The 20770-nt window shown below is 51.8% G+C and overlaps 1 protein-coding gene across 5 annotated transcripts; it reads right to left on the reverse strand.

Annotated features, from left to right (window-relative positions):
• Nucleotides 1–463: 463 nt before the first annotated feature.
• TAOK2 (TAO kinase 2) lies at nucleotides 464–20557 on the reverse strand. Of its 5 annotated transcripts, none has more exons than XM_005881991.2 (19): nucleotides 19795–20554; nucleotides 16489–16655; nucleotides 16246–16317; nucleotides 16050–16151; nucleotides 15523–15568; nucleotides 15083–15179; nucleotides 14810–14923; nucleotides 14616–14707; nucleotides 11677–11770; nucleotides 11495–11576; nucleotides 10560–10727; nucleotides 10128–10388; nucleotides 9772–9933; nucleotides 7794–8159; nucleotides 7510–7713; nucleotides 6246–6485; nucleotides 2914–3126; nucleotides 1783–1965; nucleotides 464–1699 (listed from the first exon to the last, which is right to left on the reverse strand). In XM_005881991.2, exons 2-19 carry the CDS (start codon nucleotides 16618–16620, stop codon nucleotides 1178–1180), a joined length of 3150 nt encoding a protein of 1049 aa, XP_005882053.1. In that variant the 5' UTR covers nucleotides 16621–16655; nucleotides 19795–20554; the 3' UTR covers nucleotides 464–1177. The 5 variants fall into 5 exon arrangements, with proteins under 5 accessions (XP_005882053.1, XP_005882052.1, XP_014385305.1 ...); XM_005881990.2 differs by having other exon boundaries at nucleotides 10128–10406; XM_014529819.1 differs by lacking the exon at nucleotides 464–1699 and adding an exon at nucleotides 2103–2210 and having other exon boundaries at nucleotides 1874–1965; nucleotides 10128–10406.
• Nucleotides 20558–20770: the final 213 nt, after the last annotated feature.

Raw genomic sequence — 20770 nt, forward strand, 5'->3', positions numbered from 1 at the left:
AGACAGCTGTTGTTTATGTCTTCCGTCCCCTTTATAAAAACAGCCCCTTGGTCTATGGGCCAACCCTTTCAGCATTCAGGGGTTGGGGGTACAGGACCTACACCTTACCAATCGGAGCACCATGCCAGTCCTCTGGCTACAGATGGAGCCAGTGAGGTCACTTCAGGAATTTGCTGGGATTCTTGCTGTTGAATTTGTTGGTAAGATGTAACCCTGGAGCTGCTAGGAGCTTGAGCATGAAGTGAATCTTCTAAAAATCTTTGAAGCCAAAGCAAAGGGAAGCAGAGGTCAAAAGTCTAATGATCCCATCTAAGGCTCTGGATCTAGTGATGGCCGAAGTCATTAAGAACACTGCAATTTTTAGTTATACAGCCCAATAAATCCTCTTTTTAAATACAAGTAACATTATCACCTGCCACTGAACAGTCCTTAATACACAGCTTCGAAAGCATGAGTCCTGGGGTCTGTTAGAATAACCAACAGTTTATTAAAAGCTTGCCATGGGGCTCTGTGCCAGCCCCGTAGCTGGGAGGGGCTGCCATGACTGCCCCCAGACCTGGGAGCAGCCCCTTCCAAGGTCCTTCCCTTGTTCCCCTGCCCCAGCTCTGATCTCAATTAAAAAAAAAAAAAAAAAGACAAGACGGCACAGGACTTCAGACGGCAACAGGGGAATGGAGAGACCCAGGCATCCTGACCCCAAGACCCCATCCTTATCCTTCTTCCTAAGAAGGCCCTTTCCTCCCGTACTCCCCACCCGACCCCCAGACTTGCTCTGTCACATCCCAGGTCTGCGGGGGCCTGGCGTCCCCAATCCATGGCCCCAATGCAGGGAGTAGTATAGTTCTCTGAATATATCTAGACCCACCCTTCCCCTCCCCCAGGGGACTAGATGAATATTTGACACAAACATCTCCCTCCTTTTCCAAGGCGGTGGTGGAGAGAGACCCTGGCACCATGGTGGGGAGGCAGGGGCTCCTAGTCAGCCTTGAGGAACCTATGCCCAAGCTGACCCTGGGCCACTGGCCAGCCCAAGAAGCTCATGAGATGAGGTTTGAGGGGAGCTGGAACTAACATCCTGTCCCCCACCCTTGGGTGGGCCTCAAGCTTATAAGCCCTCCAGAATCAGGCTCCACCCAACCCTGCCCCTGCCCCTCCATCTGCTTATCCACCTTGCACTTCAGGAATAGAAGTGGGAGGAGCCATTGAGGATGTGGGAAGCGACACTGGTGCTGCGGCTCAGAGGCCCAGGCACTGCGGCTGCAGGTGGGCCCACATTGTCACTGCCACTGCCCCCCGAGGCTGCCCGTCGCAGGGGCTGGGGGCTGTTTCTTAGCAGTAGCAGGGCTCCACCACGGGGTGTCCCACTCTGTGCTGGGGGCCCCAGCCAGTTTGGGGGACCTGGGGGAGCCAGCAGAGAGGGCTGACGCCAAGCTGGGGGGGGCATGCCAGGTGGAGGAGGGCCATGGCTCCAGTGTGCTCCTGAACGGGGAACAGGGCGGGAGGGCCAGGCAGGGGCAGGGGGAGGAGCGGGATAGCCCTGGGCAGCAGCCTCGGCTGGAATGCCCCCCAGAGCCATACTGGAGAAACCCAGCCTCATGCTCTCAGCATCGAAAGCCTCGATCTCACGGGCCTGCCGCTCGAGCAAACTCCGGATTCGTTCAGAACGCCCTGTTTGCAGGGCCAGCAGCTCCTCTTCCACCTGGAACACCCAGAAGAGATTAGAGAGTCCAGTGAGGGTTAGAGGGGACTGCCCACCCCATCCCGGAGGCCAAGCCCCCTTACCCGCTGCTCTAGCAGTGCCCGCCTCAGAGCTACTCTCTGTTCCAGCTCTCGCAACTCCCTCTCGTGTTGACTCTCCGTGCGAATCTTGATCTTACTCTGATAAGCATTGAGTAGCTCCAGCTCCTGTTGAAGCTGCTGCCGAAGGGCTTGGAACTCTGCCTCTTGGGTCTCATCAAGCCGCAGCTGGAAAATAGGAAGAACTAATTTTAGGGGCCTCCTCCCCGACCCCCACAATCCTCCCCTGCCCCAGGTAGGCCTGGGCCCTAAGGTTTCAAGAAGCAGCCAGTGTCAACATCTACCAAAATGAAAGGTCGTCATACCCTGTGACACAGCAATTACACTTCCAGGAATTTATCCCCAAGGTATACTTGCACATGTGCTCGAAGGTGTTCACTGAAGCGTTGTAATAGCAATATACTGGAAACAACCTAAATGTCCACCAATAAGGGATGGGTTAAATAAATTATGGTATATTCATACCATGGATAATTCTATGCTGTTAAAAAAAAATGAGATATGTGTACTGACATGGGAAGAGATCCAAGAAATATTAGGTGGAAAAAAGTTAAAGAATAGTATGTAAAGTATGATTCATTCTTGTTTAAAAATTTTATGTAACTTCAATATGCACAGGAAATAATCTAGTACAATGAATTATTAACAATAATTCTGAGAAGTGGGATTGGGTGAAAAAATGGCAATGAATAGTGTTACTTTTTACACCATGTGTATATTTAAGTGACCCATTCCATGTTACTTATGTGTGATCACTTTTAGAACAGCAACCTTCAAAATCCTCCATAAGTCAGGAAATTGGCCTGAGGGCTACAAACATTTTGATTTTCTATTCACACATTAAACTAACTCAGGCTCAAGGAAAAATTACAGCCACACTTTCCTTGGTGGTTCTTGGTAGAATAGGCAGGCTGGCTTTGTCAAGACCTTAAGAAAATACTCAAGCGAGAGAATAAAACCATTGCAGAGAATACCAACAGTGGGAGAGATCTGAGGTTTTCCAGGAACAAAAAGCGCCTTCTCTATCCACCCCCTCCCCTGCTTTCATGGCCCATAACCCAGTGGGAAATAGAGGCCAATCTCCGCCATGCTCCCTCTCTGGACCCCAGGCCTCACCGCCTGTGAGCTGAGCATCTCTGAGATGGACTGGTCGTATTGTTCAGCTAGGATTGCCAGCTTTCGGGTCTGTTCTTCCTTGAGCCGCTTAAGGAGGCTCTTGTGCTGAGCTTTAGGCGTAGTCTCCAGCAAGTGTGCCCGCAGAGCCTTGTACTGCCGAGTCTGGATCTTACACGTCTCCTGGAACTGCTTCTTGATCTGCAGCTCCTTAGACTATGCAGTGGATGGACCGAGGGGAAATGGGGGCAGGGGAGAGGAAGAGGGAGAGGAGGAAGAGGAAGAACAGGAGGAGAAGGAACAGGAGGAGGAGGAACAATCAGGGGAGAAGGGGAAAAGAGAGAGAGAGGAAGAGACAGAAACAGAGACAGGGAGAGGGAGAGAAACAGAAAACATGTTAGACAGAGGGGGCGGGGGGAACTGTATACAGACAGACATGGAGAGATGGGATTGTGTTGAGAGAGATCAGGAAGATTCTCAATGGGCAAGAGATGCAAAGAAAACAAGGTTCCGAGAGCATGTTCACAGAGTTGGGTGGAAAACACAAGAAACAGCAGGAGAGTTCATGGACAGGGAACTGGAATCTTTAGAGTACTGAGGGCATACAAGAAGCTTTGACCATGCACAGAAAACATGACCTAGAGATAGAAGCATGTGAGCAGATACGGAATGTGTACAAGAAGAGTGAGAAAACCAAATCACACAACACACCCATGGAAGAGAGCAACACAGCTAAAGACAGAGGAAGGCCCAGGTTCAGTACCTCTGGGTGGGAAGGGTGAAGGACATCCACCGAGCTGAGAAATGGATAAGAAGAAGTGGCCCCATCTCAGGCCACATAAGGCAAAGGGGCAAAGAAGTGGCCAGAAAGGGCCTGACAAGTTCAATGGGCCGACAGCTGCCACCCTGGCCAGATTTCCACATTCCAGACAGCCCCTTACACACTCAGCTCCCATTCCAAGCCCACAACCAATCCCATTTCCACAGCCCCCATACTCTCTTGCTTGGCCCCCAAACTCATCATCCCCTACTATTCAGGGTTCCCAGTTCCATCCCCCAGCCCTCTAGAATAATGCCTGATGCCAGGAGAGAAATTCAGCTCCCAGAAAGGGAACAGGTTGGGAGACAAAGCAGGGGCTGAGGACAAAAGGACCAGAACCTAAGGACTCTCTTAAGGAACCCACAAATGGGAACTGTGGGCATAAGATATGTCAAAGCTCAAAGAGGTCCAGACCACCAAGCTGGTGGTGGTCATGATGTAATAAAGTTATGACGGCAGAGAGGATGAGGCTGAGGAATGAAAGGGGTTGAGATAACGTAGATGGAGGTGAAGAGGTCATGGGACTGGGGGCCAAGGGTCTGGATTGGGGCATACCAGGGAGGCTAGGCGGCAGGACAAAGCAGACAGAGGCAGCCTGGGCCAAAGGTATAGTTCCGCTTAGATATTTTATTTGTGTTTGTCTTTTTCTTTTTTTGATGGGGGAAAGGGGATAGGTTGGAAGGGAGACAGAAAAACAAAATCAAAGAGAGAAAAAAAAACACATGACTCTTTCCACCCACCACCACACCTGGCCCCAGGCCTGAGTCGATGAGGGTGAGGATGAGCACACACACAGCGGGAGAACAGCAATAACTTAAGGTGGGGGAGGAGCTTCAGGAGAACACAAAGTGTAACTTCTGAGCTCTAGTGGAGGGGGCTGCCTGCCTAGAGGCCCAAGGGTTGGGGGTGGGGGGAGCACGCTGAGGAAGGAGGGATGAAAGGGAGGACTGGGACTGCAGAATCTTCGCTGAGTAGTGGGAGATAAAGTGCTCAATGCTCTAGATTCGGGCTGATGAAACGCCAGAGTTGGTCACCTCCAGGGAGGCAGGGCCCGGGACTGACGGGTTCGGGATTTCCGCCCAGCTAGAGTCCCTGGTGGTGGTTGGTGGGAGGCAGGGGGCCCTAGCCTGCGCTGGCTGCGTGGTAGTAGTCGGGGAATACGGCTGGGCCGTTCAACCCGAAGCAGGCCCCAGCTGGCCAGTGTGTGGATAGCCCAGGGAGGTAAGCGGGAGGCCAAACCCTGGCTGGCCCGTGCCAGGTGCCAGTTCCAGCCCTTACACAGGGCCCAAAACCTTGCCAATAGGGCTAGTGGGTGTCGGGAAGCCCGGGAATTACTCCGCCGAGGCCCAGGGACAGGCAGTCGACTGCGGAAGCCATCCTTGTTGGTCTTGGGGTAGAGGGCAAACAGACCCCGGTCCCCCACAGCCCCACAGCCCTGTAGGGCCCTAAAGGCCATGGGGGATAGGCGCAGCAGAGCCCGTAACCATAGCCGAGAGATGCCCCGGCGAATCTGAGGTCCCTGCTGCCGCACCCATTTGCCCCCAGCTGCCATAGCTGCCAGTGGTAGAACCAGGCTTGGCCAGGCTAGAAGCCAGGCGGCCCCAAGGCCCAGAGGGACACCCATAAGGCCTCGGCACCAGCTCAGACCCAGGATAGCCCCCAGTGCAGTGGCCTGGGCAAGGAGTAAGAACAGACTGGGGGGCAGATGCAGAGCTGTACAAAGAAGTAGGTAGGAGGCCCCCAGGCCCACCAGCCCCACCTCAAGGGCTAGCAGCGAGGCCTGCAAGCCACCCCCACCTTGGGCCGCCAGCAGTGGGAGCAGCAGCAGAAGTAGTAGGGGCAGGAGGCCAGAGGAGGACCCCACTGCAAAAGAGAGGCCAGCCAGGAGGCCATGGGACAGGAGTCCAGGGAACTGGCTAGCAGGGCCAGGTCTCAGATATGTTGGAGGGGGTTCAGGGGGGATGTCTGGTGAGGGACAGCCATCTCCAGGATCCCTCGGAGTCCTAATTGGAGCCCCCTCCTCCTCTTCTTCCTCTTCCTCCTCCTCAGGGACTGGGGTCAGAGCTGGGCCTTGGACCCAGCCAAACTCAAATTCCTCATCCAGGAGGCTCCTATACTCCTTCTCCCACAACCTCCATGCCCCAGCCGCCTCCTGGCCCAAAATGTTCCTTTCCTGAGGTGTCAGGGATGGGACTCTTAGCTCCTCTATCTCCTCCTCAGTAAGACCCCAAACTTCCTCATCAACCAAACACCTATTTTTTTGTGGACTGGGACTAGGGGTTCCTGATTCTTCCCCCAAAATCCTCTGCTCCTCTGGTTCCAAGGTGGCCCCTTCCTCTCCCAGAATCCTTCTCTCTGGAACTGCTTGCTCCTCCTCTCCCAGAATTCTTTGGCCAAAGACTGCCTCCTGGCCAGATGAGCAGGGATGCTCTTCTCTAGGGGTGCCTGTGCTGGGTGGTCCCAGAGCCCCAGGAATGGGGAGCGGGAGGGCCGGGGGACGCTGGCCTGCACGTACTTTGAGGCTCTTGGGCTGCTGGCGAACCTGGGCCGCATGCTTCTGCCGCAACTCTTGCTCACGCCGCTTGTTGTACTCCAGCTGGTTGCCCAGCTCTGTCTGGTGCTGCAGGCGGGTGAGCTCTGCCCTTGTGCGCTGTACAGCCTGGAGCTGTCTTAGCTCAAGCTCCCGTGTGGCCTCATGCTGCCGCAGCAGCAATGCACACTCCAAGTCCTTCTGTGTTTGTTTCTTGTTCAAGTCCTGGAGCAGAAGAGAGGCGGGCCCAGAGTCCAGTTAGGAAACCTTGTTGGTGTGAGAGCCCCAAAACTCTTTGGCAGAAGGAGCTGAGGGTGGGAAGATGAGGGATATAAGGGAGCCAAACTCCTGGCTGGTCTGGGAACAGAATTTTTTTTTAAATATATATATATTTTTATTGATTTTTTTCAGAGAGGAGGGAGAGGGATTGAGAGTTAGAAACATCGATCAGCTGTCTCCTACATGCCCTTGACCAGAATCGAACCCGGGACCCTTCAGTCTGCAGGCCGACGCTCTATCCACTGAGCCAAACCGGCTAGGGCTGGGAACAGAATATTAAGGGAACTCTAGCAGGGTCTTTCTGGTGGGCATGAGAAGCAAAAGGGGTGTTCAAGAGAAGCAGAACCATAACATGAAGGTGGGCTGAGGCAAAAAGACAAGTGAGGCAAATGAAAAAGGATGTCTGGGCCCGGCCAGCATGGCTCAGTGGTTGAGCGTTGACCTGTGAACCAGGAGGTTGAGGTTCGATTCCCTGTCAGGGCACATGCCTGGATTGTGGGCTCCATTCCCAGTATGGGGGATGCAGGAGGCAGCCAATCAATGATTCTCTCATCACTGATGTTTCTATTTCTCTCTCCCCTTCCCTTCCTCTCTGAAATCAATATATCAATATATATATAGATTATATTATATATATTATATATATCACTCTGAAATCAATTTATATATAGATTTCATATATATTTTTTAATTTTTATTTATTTATTTACTTTTAAAAAAATATTTTTTATTGATTTTTTTACAGAAAGAAAGGGAGAGGGATAGAGAGTTAGAAACATCGATCAGCTGCCTCCTGCACACCTCCTACTGGGGATGTGCCCACAACCAAGGCACATGCCCTTGACTGGAATCGAACCTGGGACCTTTCAGTCCTCAGGCCGACACTCTATCCACTGAGCCAAACCAGTTAGGGCTATGTATTTATTTTAAAAGGATGTCTGGGATCCGGGAGGGGAATGGGGTGACCCACCTCTCGCAGCAGATCTTGGTCCAGGCTATGACGAGCCAGCAGCATTTTGCGCTTATATTGGCGACACTGCAACTCAAAGTATTGGCGCTGCCGCCGTAGCAGCCCTGCCTCCTCTTCCGCCTGGCACTGCTGTAGCTGCTCCTTCTGCCGCAAAAGCCACTCAGCCTTCTCCCGCTTGGGTGTGCTGGGGTTCTCCTGAAGCTCCTGGGCAGTGGGGAGAGCAGGGGGGTCAGGGACTGCCTCTTTCACCTCCAGGCCCTATCCACTGCTGGAGCCTCTCCCACCTCCTTTAGTTGCTCCTTCCGAAGTTTGTAGGTTCGCTTCTGCGCCTCCAGCAGGGCAGCCAGCTCCTTCTTCTGCTGCCCAAGGATGTGCTGCTGGAACTTTCGTTCCTCAGCCTGGGCAGCTCGTGCCTCCTTCTCACCGATGGCCTGGTGCCGCCGTGACAGCTTTTCTGCCTCAGCCCCGAAGCCAGCCCGCTGTGCCTCAAGCTCTCGCTGCAGCCGTGCACTATGCTCCTCACGTTCACCCCTCAGCCGTGACTCCAGGGCCAGCAGCTGTTTCTGGTGCTGTCGTCGCATCCGCTTATAGCCACTTAGCTGCTCCCTCAGAGCTGAGTCCTGCTCATGCTCCTGGATCTGACGGCTGACCTGGGGCGGGAGAGAGGATGAGAAGGGCTCAGCCTTGGCCCCATTTTATTAGCACACACAGTCTTCATGCTCCATGAAGAAAGAACATGGGTTTTAGACTCCTGGGTTTAATTCGCACATTTGGTACCTCCCTCACACATAACCTCTCTGAGCCTGCCACCTCAACTAGATAATGACAATATAACTGACTTCACAGGTTGATGAGATAATAAAAGGTACTGAGCACAGGGCCCGGTGTAAAAGTAGGACAATTCAGATTAGTTCAAAAGAGTAATCATACAGTCCAGGCCGGTTTGGCTCAGGAGACAGAGCATCAGCCTGTGGAATGATGGGTCCCAGGTTCGATCTGGTCAAGGACGCATACCTAGGTTGCGGGCTCGATCCCTGGCCTTGCTCAGGGTGAGTGCGGGAGGCAACCAATTGATGTATTTCTCTCATATCAATGTTTTTCTCTGTCTCTTCCCCTCTCTTCCATTCTCTCTAAAAATCAATGGAAAAATATCCTTGGGTGAGGATTAATCAGAACAAGAAGAGAGTAATCATACAGACCTGGGTCCCTGTCCCAGCTCTGCCACTTACTAACCATGTGACCTCATGAAAGTTAAGGTTGCTAAACCTCAGTTTCCTCGTCTATTAAATGGGGCCATAATACCTCGTCATAGAGGGCTGTGAAGATTAACTTTGATACATACTAGTATGTACTAGTGTCTAGAACACTGTGAACCACTAAGTATTGGCTTCGTTCTCCTTCAGCAAACACTGAGGATCATTATAGCCCAAGTTCAGAACTGGATCTGGGCCATGAGATGTTGGTATAACAAGAACACTGGGACTGGATGTCCTCAGCTGAGATTTGAGCTCAGGTCCATTGTCCAGGTGGCCAATACCCTGGAAGTCACAGATTTCTCTGCCCAGTATCACAAAGAACCAAGCATCACTGGATTTGAAGAGTTGACCTAACAGAACCAACCACATGCAGAGATCACTAGACCAAGTAAGGGGTTGTTGGTGCTAGCAGCTAAGCAGGAATGTAATCTAAATGTCTACCCACTTTTCACTGTCAACTGGGAAAACACTGCTATGACTTAATGTTAGGAAAGGACCAACGTCTGCTTACAGAATTTGACAACCATCAACAATGCTAGGGCAGTGCCTCAGGCAAGCAGGCCTCTGAGTCATGGCTGCCTCACCTCTCAAATGGGATCATCCTGGCTCCCTCCCAGAGGAGCCGGGTTAAATATAGGCATGTATGTGAACCTGAGAGCCAATCACTGGTATGAGGCAGATGCCTGACCACCACCCTAGCCCTCCACAAACACAGAATCCAGCACATCTGTCATAATGCTGTTCAGGAGCATCCAATTGGCCAGGGGCCTGGGAAGGCACCCAAGGAGACATGATTTAAGCCCAGTCACAAAAATGGAGTAAGAGTTTGCCAAGCTAGGAATACCCAATGTGGCCAATCCCCTGGAGGTTGAAGTGAAGAAAAGGCAAGAGACAGCTACCATAAGTGAGGGTAGAATTTGAACTTAACCATGTGCCCTAAGGAGAAAATCATTTCTGGACTTAGATGATTGGGCCCTTTGGCCCGAGGGAGAATGGCTGCACTTACCAGGGAGGCAGTACGGATGGTGGCAAAGTGGTCCCGGTTGCGGCAGTAGGCCCGGCGGCGGGCAGAAGAGGTGGTAGAAGTGGGAGCTGGGGCTGCAGGCTGCTGGAGAGGGCCCTGGGTCAGCTCTGGCTGGTAGGGGTCATCATATAGGTTGTCAGAGCCCTAGAGGGAAGGTGGAAAGGATACCCAGGCTCAGAGGCCACTGGGCCCACAGGGAGTTCCTTGCAGACCCAGTCAGATTTAGAGAAGAGGCAGTCATGCTTGGGCGGGAGAGAAGGGAACCCAGACAATGCCTGAGCTGAAGAGCTGGGGTTGGGCCTTTCCACTGTCAGGCCTACTCAGGGTGAGCTGCATACCGGCAGCCGGTGGATGATGGAACTGTGGGAGGTGACTGTGTGTTCCCCCTCCTGCATCATGGCCATCTCCCGGGCTTCAGGGCCTTCCTCCTCTTCTTCCTCCTCTTCCTCTTCCTCTTCTTCCTCCTCATTGTCTGAAGCATCTGCTAGGCTGTTGACTGAGCTGCTCTGACTAGAGGCGCTGATGGACATGCTGGGCACTGAGTGGCTACTCTCTAGACTGGTCAGCGTCCCAGCTCGGTGCATGTAGGGCTCCGCCTCCTGTAGACAGGGCGTAGGCTGTTGGGCAGGGAAGGGGAAGAACAAGGGGTGTGTACATGGAGGTAGCACAAGGAGACAGTGGGTGTGAGGAGGGATGGGTAAGGGGGCCAAGCAGCTGCTACGAGGCAAGTACAACATGGTGGTAAAGGGTGGCAGGGCAAGCTGGGTCACCTCCTCCTCCTCTGGGGCTTCAGCACCAGGGCCATTGGGTGCCTCTTGGAATAGTATCTTCTTCATCTTGCGGTACTGCAGGTTGTCCAGCTCCCGCACAGCATCCTTGGTCCTCTGAATTAGGTCCATAATGACTGTGGGTGGCCGCTCCCGGAGCACAAAGCGGTGCTGGGGAAAGAGAACACTGAGGCTTGCTGCCAAGCACCCCACGACCCTCAATATCCTATGGGTGCTGGCATTCCCTCTAGCCTGAGGCAATCCCCTGGGACCCATGTCCGCATGGGTGGATGCTGGCCTTGTCTCAACACTTCCTCCCACATTAATTTTCACCACCCAATCTCCCCAGTCTCTTTTTCTTTCACCCATGGCTGACAGGCAAGACCAGTCACATCTGGATTCTAGTCCAGGTCCTCTATCAAAGTGCTGCATGTCCATGGACATGTTATGAGGCCTCTCTGGGCCTCATAAGCTATCCCACAATAACAAAACAACTGTCAAACTAGACAATCTATGTCAGTTCCCAACTAGGGCTCCTTAGGCCCCCATGGATCTGTGAAGGGAATAGGGGCCCCTCTACTTTTGTTAAGTCAAAAAACACCTAAGGGAAATAATACATTTACCCATGACAAGGCTACACAGGCTTTTGGCTTGATTTACATCAGATCAGTGTAGTAACCCTGGTTATCACATGCTGACCAGAAGTCCTGGCTCGCAATTATATACATCTTTGATTAATAAAAGATGGGAAAACAAATTATTACTTAATAAAAGCAGTCTGGTAGACAAAATCTAACAACAGAGTCCATGGGGTAACAGGGAGGGGGTGGGAATTAATAAATGAAGTTTTTGGTGGGAATCACTAATTTCATTGAGGGGTTTCTTGTACCTCAAACAAGCTACAGTTCTAGAAGAATCCTAGGCCAGTGAGTCCTCACCTTCAGAAGAACCTCTGAGGTTGGTCTGTCTTGAGGGATTTTCTGAAGACAAGAGTCGACAAAATTCCGGAAGTACTCAGACCTAGTAGTCACAGGAGGGTGAGGGAGGGGTGGGGAAGGGATGAGTCAAGGCAGCCTTACCCTATGGCCTAACCCCTGGGCCCAGGGATCCAAGCCCTTACCAGTGTCCTGACTGGAGCACAGGGGACTCATTCTGTGCAATGTGGTATAAGGCACTCATCGCATTCATGTTAAACAGTGGTGGTTTCCGTTCCGCTACAAAGAAAGGTCAAGTGGGAGAAAGTGAGAGATGGCAGTGGGTAGAGGAGAAAGGAACAGAAATCAGAAGATTTGGGTTTCACATTTCAGCTCCCTGACTTCTTGGCTGCATGACTCTGAGCAATTCACATAATCTCAATGCACTCCCTCTGGAAAATGCAACACCCGTCCTTTCACCTGCACAAGGTGAAGTAGAGATCAAATAAAATAACACATGCAAAAGCACCAAAGAAGGCAGAAGAAAGCACATTCAGTTATCAGCCAAATTAGTATTTATTAGGTGCCAAATGAGAGCAAAAAGCTTGCTAAGTATTATGGGGAAGGCAAAGAAAAACAAGAAATAGGTCCTGTCCTCAACGAACTTCCAGTCTGACAGAAAGATTAAATAGGGCTGGACAAATAATATCAAGTTCAAACTGTTAGCTGGCACAAGAGGGAGACGGGTAAATGGCTGGGAAGCTGGGTGTGTGGTGGGCCTTCCCGCTGGTACATTTGCAGGGAATTCAGGGAAGGTCTTTTGGAAAAAGGGATATTGGAGCTAGACCTTAGATGAGAAATTGCAAGCCAGGAGCCCCAAGTAGCTCAGTCAAATGTTTTATGTTGTTTATGTTTTTGGCCCACACAGTGATTTTTAAATTAAATTCCACATAACAAATAATAATAATCTAACTCTCCAGTTTATCTTAAAAACTTAGATCTGGTGAATTAGAGCCTAAATTCCTGCATAACAATGGGCTGGAGATAAGCAATAGCAATCTCCAGTTTGCCAAACTTCCAGTTTGCTTCTCTGATCCTGACTGAGTATCAGTTGCCATTTATCATCAAGATTGATGTGTTTTTTTGTGATTTTTTTTTTAATCGTAGAGAAATATTTCTCTGTACCTATGTCTTTATCAAAACTAGGAATAAAATGGACAGCTCTAGATTTTTCTTATTCTTGGCCTGCTTCACATCTTTGCATAACCTGTCTGGTTGAGGCCTCAAATGGTAAATGTAGACATGCAGAGATGGCCATGTACGAATTTCTGCCCTTGGGCAGTGGACACAAAAGAAATCAAGGCAAGAAAGTGGAAAAGTTCATGGCACACAGGGATGGAGCTCCTGAAGAGGAAAGCCAGGCTTTAGGAAGCAGTCTTTAGCTTGGTGTAAGAAAAGATGGATATGACTTCAGTCTTGAAAGCAACAGAGAGCCACTGCTGGCTCTGAGGAAGGGAGTGAAATAACAGAGCTTAAGCAGATGTCTGTGACATAGGAGAGACTGGCAGTAGGAAAGATTACTGCAGGAAGTTGCTTATAAGAGTAACTAACAGCATCTTTCTTGTTTGTTAATCCTCACCTGAGGATATTTTTCCATTGATTTTTAGAGAGTGGAAGGGAGGGGAGAGACAGAGAGAGAAAAACATCAATATGAGAGAGATATATTCATTGGTTGCCTCCCACATGGGCCCCTACCAGAGCCAGGGATTGAGCCTGCAACCCAGGTACGTGCCCTTGACTGGAATCGAAGCCACGACCCTTCAGTCCACAGGCCAACGCTCTATCCACCGAGCCAAACCTGCTAGGGCAACAGCATCTCTTTCTTGGGACAACTAGTCTATGTTTGGCACCCTGTTGGAGGTCTTACAAACATTATCTCATTAAATAGTTGTTTCAATAGTGCAGGCTGACAAATATGAGAACCTTGACATGGCTTCAAGGCATTATGAACTCACTGGAGCCTAACTCTGTCCGTACCACTCACTGCTCTTTACTGCATTATTCCAAATAACTGAAACTAGTTTCAGCTCCCCATGCCTGCTCTTACCTGTCTGAATGCTCTTCCCTACAGTCTTCAAACAGCTAACTACTATTTGCCTTGTGGTTCTATTTAGATATCTCTGCTACAAGGAGACCTTCCTCAGCCTCTGAACTAGGTCATATCCCTTGTTTTAGAGTTGTACTATTCCTTTAACTCCCCCATTCAGCTCTTATTACATTGAAAGAAAACATGCCTGTTTCCCCAACTTGAATATAAATTCCATGAAGGCAGGAGCCTTATTCACTACTATACTCCCAAAACCTACTAGCACATACATGGTACACAGTCTGCGCTAAAAAAAAATGTTTAGAACTAGAGTATTAGACAGAAGAGATGAATGCTATGAAATCTTTAGGTATAAAAACTGGCAGAATTTGCATGAGCCAGTTTGGCTCAGTGAATAGAGCATCAGCCTGCGGACTGAAGGGTCCAAGATTCTATTCCGGTCAAGGGCATGTACAGCGGTTGTAGGTTCCCTGGCCCAGGTTGGGGTGCATGCAGGAGGCAACCAATCGATGTGTCTCTCTCACATCAATGTTTCTCTCTGTCTCTCTCTCCCTTCCACTCTCTAAAAATCAATGGAGTGCTAGCTGGTTTGGCTCAGTGGATAGAGCATCGGCCTGCGGACTGAAAGGTCCCAGGTTCGATGTCGGTCAAGGGCACATGCCCAGGTTGCAGGCTCAATCCCCAGTGGGGGGCGTGCAGGGTAGCCGATCAATAATTCTCTCATCATTGATGTTTCTATCTCTCTCTCCCTCTCCCTTCCTCTCTGATTAAAAAAATAATAAAAATTAAAACAACAACAACAAATAAAAATAAAAATCAAGGGGAAAATATCCTTGGGTGAGGATTAACAAAAATAAAATAAACAAATAAAAAAATTGGCAGAATTTGACAGCTGCCTGTATTGGAGATCAAGGGTAGAGTCAAAATGAACAGAAGCCTGCAGACCTTAAAGGATGGTATGGTATGGGGATAAAAAGAGAAAGAGACGGGAATGAAGGGAAAAGAGGATGGAGGGAGCAGAGTGGAGGATATCCTTACCCAGCTCGATGCACGTTATCCCCAATGACCAGACATCCACCTTGCCATCATACTGCCCTTCATCCATTGCCAGGATCACCTCCGGAGCCATCCTGGAAGTTCAGACCAAAGAGACTAATTACCTGCCCAGACCCTGCCAACTCCTGCTCCCAACTTTCTGGCAGCTCTCTCCAACCACCACCACTCCCACTCACCAGTACGGGGTGCCCACAAAGGAGTTGGCAGGTGCCATGATGGATGCGGAGCCAAAGTCCCCCAGCTTTACCAAGCCTGGCTCTGATAGCAGGATGTTTCCAGCCTTCACATCCCTGCCAAAGAAGCAAAGCACAGGAATAAGACATGCATCTCAGGAAGGCTGGGTGGGGGCTATAGCACCAAGTTCCAAGAAGGCTTGTAGCCCAGCTAAATGCAGAGTGGTGTAGTGAGCACTCCCCCTCCCTCCCAGCCATCATCAGTGCTGCTTGTACCTATGGATCATGTTGTGGGAATGCAGATAAGCCAGGCCCTGAAGGGCCCCGTGGGTCACAGCTGCAATCTCCACCTCCTGAAGGGGCTTCTTGTGCACTAGGGAGTGAGGGAAAAACATCAAGCTGAGGGAGCCCAAGGGTGGGACTGGAACAAGTTTCCCTTAACCCTTCCCCTTCAGCAGGGGTCCTCAAACTTTTTAAACAGGGGGCCAGTTCACTGTCCCTCCGACCGTTGGAGGGCCGGACTATAGTTTAAAAAAAAAACTATGAACAAATTCCTATGCACACTGCACATATCTTATTTTGAAGTAAAAAAACAAAACGGGAACAAATACAATATTTGTATTTGCATGTGGCCCGCAGGCCGTAGTTTGAGGACCCCTGCCCTACAGCTTCTCTGCTCTTCTCCCTTCTTCCACTTGTTGGACAGAGTTACTTACCTTCTAGAAGGTCAGAAGCTGAGCCCAGGCAATACTCCATCACCAGCTAAGGAAGGGTCAAGGGTCAGAGATCAGCAGAACTGGCCACCCCTGGCCCATCTCTCTTGGGCAGAGATCCAAAATAGAGAGCTTCCTTGCTCTATCCTCCACTCAGGCAATGCCCCGAGGGTAATGACAGGGAGGAAGGACAACTGAGAAAATGAGGGGGTGGTGGAAGAGTCCCTAGAGTCAGAGCCTCTCCCACCTGAATCCCTTCAAAGCTCCAATCTCCATTCCAGCTCTTCCAACCCATGTGCCCTTGTTCCAACTGCTACTAGTCTATGTCACCCTTCAAACCAGCCTCTCCTTCTGGGCAGACACTGCTGCTCATGGCTTTGTCTGAGAAATAAAAAGGTTGGGAGAGACTCACTCCTTCCCAAGATTCCCACACCAGCAGTCCAAACAGGGCCCACCTAAGAGACTAGACCAAGATAAGGATGGGCCTGAGAGGGGGCAAAGATCAGGCCAGAGACAGGGGGCCAGCTCACCCAAGCTGTGTGTTCCCTCAGGTAACAGCCCCGGTACTGAATGGTATTGGGATGCCGGAGCTTCTGTAGGAACCGAACCTCCTTGATGATGTCCTGCCACTTCTGGGAGGCGTCAGGGGGAGCAGAGACTTACTCAGTCTGCATCTTGAGACAGGAGTCTCCTACCCCCAACCCGTTCTTGTTAAGTCTGACCCACCTCATTAGACTGCTTCCCACTGTAGGACATCTTCTTGATGGCCACCACCTCATTATTCCGGACATCCCGGGCCTAGAGGACCAGACCAGAAGGTGGTGAAGGCACCCAGTGAGAACTGGGCAGCGAGAAGACTTGCTGGCACAGCAGGAGAGGGCGTGGTGTAGTATAGAGAGCTACTTGGAGGTCTACAGCGGGGAGAACGCAGCCCCCATCCCTGCCCTACCCTCCCAAGCCCCAACTCACAAAGTACACAGCTCCAAAGCTGCCATGGCCAATTTCCCGAAGGTCAGAGAAGAGCTTTTCGGGGTCATCCTTGAAAAAGAGCTCAGCCACATCAGGGTCCTTCAGGCTCCCAGCCCGGCTCCCAGCTGGCATGGTGGCCCCTGAGGGCCCTGAGAGTGGGGCCTGACCTGGAGAATGGAAATGGGGCCAAGGATGGGCTCTCAGAGAGAGAGGAAGGGGCCCCTCAAGTTTCTGCCTTCTCCTTCCCAGTTCCCTGATGAGGGGGAGGCACTGCTGAGGAAGGGTATGGGGAGATTAGGAACATTAAAGCTCAAAAAAAGAAAAAAGAAAAGAAAAAAAGAACTTGCCCTGGGAATCAAAGAATGGGCCACAGGGCCAGAGTCCCTAAAACAGCTAGGAAGAGTGGGAGCTAAGCATTCTTACCACCCTCCTCAGACCTCAACAAGCTCCATTTCCCTATAACCCCTACTTCCTCCTTCAAGAATAAAAGATTCTGCCTCCCAGCCAGATCCCCAAATCCCCAAGTGTCCTGTCCCACAAGTCCCACAATCCAAATTTCCAGGCACCTTCCCATTCCTCTTAGCTTTGAGGCCCCCTCCTCCCTCAACCTCTCACACTCTGAAGAGAGCAGGAAATGGCCAGGCCGGAGGCAGTGGAAATCCGGCCATTGTTAGAAGTGGGTACTGGCCCAGAGGGGCCAGAAGACTCATTCTCAAAAAGGGCTAGGGACACTGTGGCAGGGAGATCTAAAGTAGGAAGGACAGGGAGAGAAATGGCTCTGTGATCTGGGCTACCTTTTCTGTCCAGCCCAATTGCATAGGCATCACACACAGATACAGGGCATTTACGGTGTACAAATAACGTTTATTGAGCATGTGTAGCAACACCTTACATGCATTACCTCTCATTCAATCCTCACCACACATAACCTTATGAGGTTGTTACTGGTACCCTTATTTTGCAGATGAGGAAACAGGCTCAGGAAGGTTAAATGACTTTCCCAAAACTGGTCTTCTACCACTGTGCTTTCAAAACAGCACCGTGAAATAAGCAGGGCAGGATCATGATCACCATTTCACAGATGAGGCCACTGAGGCATAGAAAGGAAAGAGGACTTCTCCAAGGTCAGAGAACAGGACCTTCTCCTCTCCAGTCAGGCCTGTGTGCTCATTCCTCTCTAAGCAACTCACTACAAGCTCAGCCGCCTCCTACAGGAAGCTTTCCTTGATCACTCGGTGCTGAGGGAGAACTGCTAGAGCATCCAGCCAAACATCCAGAGAAACTCCAGCATCAAAGCCAAGACCCCCCCCCCGCCCCGCCCCCAGACACACACCCACACCCACAAGGGGATTCCAGGCCAAACTCCTGACTAAGCACTTGTTGGAATTCAGGCACAAAGGAGCCTTCAGAAGAGCTGGACTCCAGGGCAGTTCTAGCTCCTTAAAGAGCCTACCAATCTAGCATGTAATTATATTGTCATGCATTGTTTCCTATTGTGTTGTTAATTTTGTCTCCTCAGCTCAACTGGAAGCTGGTGGGCAAGAAACAAGCCCAGCTCACTCTAGTGGCCCCCAGGGTGCAGAGGGCTCAGAATAGCCTGGGAGATTGATTGCCCTCAGCAGCTCCCAGGCTGCTCAAAGCAGGCCCTTTCTCCATTCTCCTGCCAAGCACCCCTCACCCCAACCACACAACCACACACAAAGGCAGGAGCTCACAACTTGCCAAGGGAATCTTCTTGACCTCTTTACCAGCTCTCAACCAAGAATGCCAACACAGAACCCTAGGCCACAGGACATGGGGCCTCTTCCTCAAATAACATCGGACGTTTGAACGATGACCAAGATCTGTGCTCCATCATAATCACCTTCTAAAATGGACAATGTTAGCTCCATTCTGCAGACGAGGAAATCCAAGACTGTCTATCCCTACACTACCAGGAGTACATTCATCCTCAATATACAGCAACAGGGCTTTGGTAAGTTCCTTAGAGTTGGTCTTTTCAGGAAAATGAATGATAGCAGAGGGCTGTTGTGACATTTTTAACGAGATCCCATACTTAGGAACACTACTCGGACATTTGGCATATGGATTTTTCCTTCCATGCCTCCAGGGTCACCACAAGGTTTTAATACTTTGGGGACATCCCGCCCCAGCCGCTTGGCTTTGACTATGAAGAGACACCATTTGTCAGAAGAGAGGGCGCTCTCAGGAACCCGGGCCAAAGGCTGGGATCACAGTAAAGATGAAGGTCAGAGTGCAGAGAAAAATCATGAGGCAGAGGTAGGCGCCCGAGCCTCCCTCCCATCTGGAAAAGCTCCTGAGTACAGCCCTCCCAAACAAGGAAGCTCTTCTTCCTCCCATTCTTAAATCTTACCACAACTCAAATCCTGATTCTGCCACTGAGTGACCTTGGGCAACCTCTCCGGGCCTTAACATTCTCAACTGTAAAATGGGGAGATCGCAATAAAAGGACAAAGGGGGCCCCGGCCCGTGTGGAAACGAAAGGTTGCCAGTTCAATTCCTGGTCAGGGCACGTGCCCCCGGTTGTGGGCTCAAGACCCAGTGGGGGGCATACAGGAGGCAGCCTATATAGGTAGATGCTTCCCTCTCACGTGCTTTGCTCTCACATCGGTGTTTTTCTCCCTCACCCTTTCTCTCCAAAAATCAATGAAAACATATACTTTTAAAAAGGGGTGAAGGGGGAGGGGGTCACGTGAGAAAATGGGTGTACAACACTTTGTAAACGATAGATCGCTGACAACTGTATGAGATTCATACGACATAGCTGGGGGAAATACTGCCAGGCACCGCCAAACACAAATGCACAAATGCACACACACACACACACACACACACACACACACACTTCCTTGAAAGGACAAGAGACCCAACCAGGCCATGCCTAAAACACGGAGCAGCAGACCGACCATGGGGCTCAGAGACGTGGGGACCAACACCCCAGACCAGCCAGTTAACAGGCTACAATAACGCAGAGGAGGTGACTGTGAGGGGCACAGCTAACGGGGAGGATCAGAAGGGGGCAAACCCATCCGATGAGCTCACACCCCCAGGGCGTGACGCCGGTGACAGCAGAGACCCCGTCACCTGAGGCCCCCATCAGACAGACATAATGAAGGGACGAGAAAGGGGAAGCGGCGGCAGCAGAAGGCAAGGCTCGTCAGAGGCTGACCACTGCCTCGAGGGGCTTCCCCCTCCCGAGGCGAGGGCCTCGGCGGCTGAGAAAGGAGCACCCTTTCTTCTCCATACCAGACACAGGGACCCGCGTCCCTGCACCCCGGGTCTCACCTGGTAGGGGTCACTATGGTGCCCCAGCGCTTCCGACTCCTCCTGGGGTCCTCCAGCGGCTCGGCCAAGCTGGGCGAGGGGCAAGGAGACCTCTCCCCTCGCCACCTCCTCCTCGGCTTTCTCCCTCCCCGAGGGGCGGGCCCGGGAAGCCTCCCCGGGAGGGGAAGGGGTGACAGCCTGGTCTGACCTCGCGGTCCAGTCCTCCTCCTCGAGGGCGACAGCTGCCGAGTCCCGGGTTTCTGGCTGTGGGGTCTGAGCCCCAGAGAGCCGAACGGGGGGAGCTGATCTGGGATTCGAACGCGCGGGGAGTAAACCCCGGATACTGCTGCCCGCAGGGCCCTGAACCCCGGTAAAATAAGGACCCAGGTTTAGAGAGGCTGGGACCCAAGTCGCGGATATCTGCAATCTGTGGGGCAAATACCCGGAGACTGGAGAAACGAGGGGTCAAGCCCGGAAATTCAGGACTGAAGCACCAGAGCCCCAGGTCTCCGGCCGCCGACAGGGCGCCCACCCCTAGGACGTCCGGCCAAATGGCCCCTCTCACGTCAGGGTCGGAGGGTGACAGCCCCACTCCCGCCCCGGCCTCCTCCCCTTCTCCTTCTCTCTCCTGGGGGTAGCTGAGAGACGGTAGCTAAGGGCAGTCCCGGCACCCTCTCGCCCTCTCCTCTTCTGTCTCAGCTTCTCGCCGCACCACAACCCAGGTCTCGTCCCGGTCTCCCTCTCCCTCTTCCTCCCAATTCCAAGATGGAGACCGGGCGGGAGCGCGCAGGCGCCGTAGGGACGCCCGGCCAAAGAGGGCGGGGCCCCCTCCTCTGGGGCCCCGCCCCTCTCCCGCCCTCTCCTCTGTCTCAGCTTCTCGCCGCACCACAACCCAGGTCTCGTCCCGGTCTCCCTCTCCCTCTTCCTCCCAATTCCAAGATGGTGGACGGGCGGGAGCGCGCAGGCGCCGTAGGGACGCCCGGCCAAAGAGGGCGGG

The sequence above is a fragment of the Myotis brandtii genome, unplaced genomic scaffold (genome assembly GCF_000412655.1).
Source record: "Myotis brandtii unplaced genomic scaffold, ASM41265v1 scaffold698, whole genome shotgun sequence".
NCBI classification, from domain to species: Eukaryota; Metazoa; Chordata; class Mammalia; order Chiroptera; family Vespertilionidae; genus Myotis; species Myotis brandtii.

Excerpts from the sequence above, each read along its gene's own strand:
- TAOK2 (XM_014529818.1), bottom strand. The coding sequence starts at position 16,620 with ATGCCAGCTGGGAGCCGGGCTGGGAGCCTGAAGGACCCTGATGTGGCT. Across the intron at positions 15,569-16,049 it reads TGAGGGAACACACAGCTTGG|CTGGTGATGGAGTATTGCCT; the intron begins GTGAGCTGGCCC and ends ACCCTTCCTTAG. Across the intron at positions 6,486-7,509 it reads ACCAAGATCTGCTGCGAGAG|GACTTGAACAAGAAACAAAC; the intron begins GTGGGTCACCCC and ends CTTCTGCTCCAG.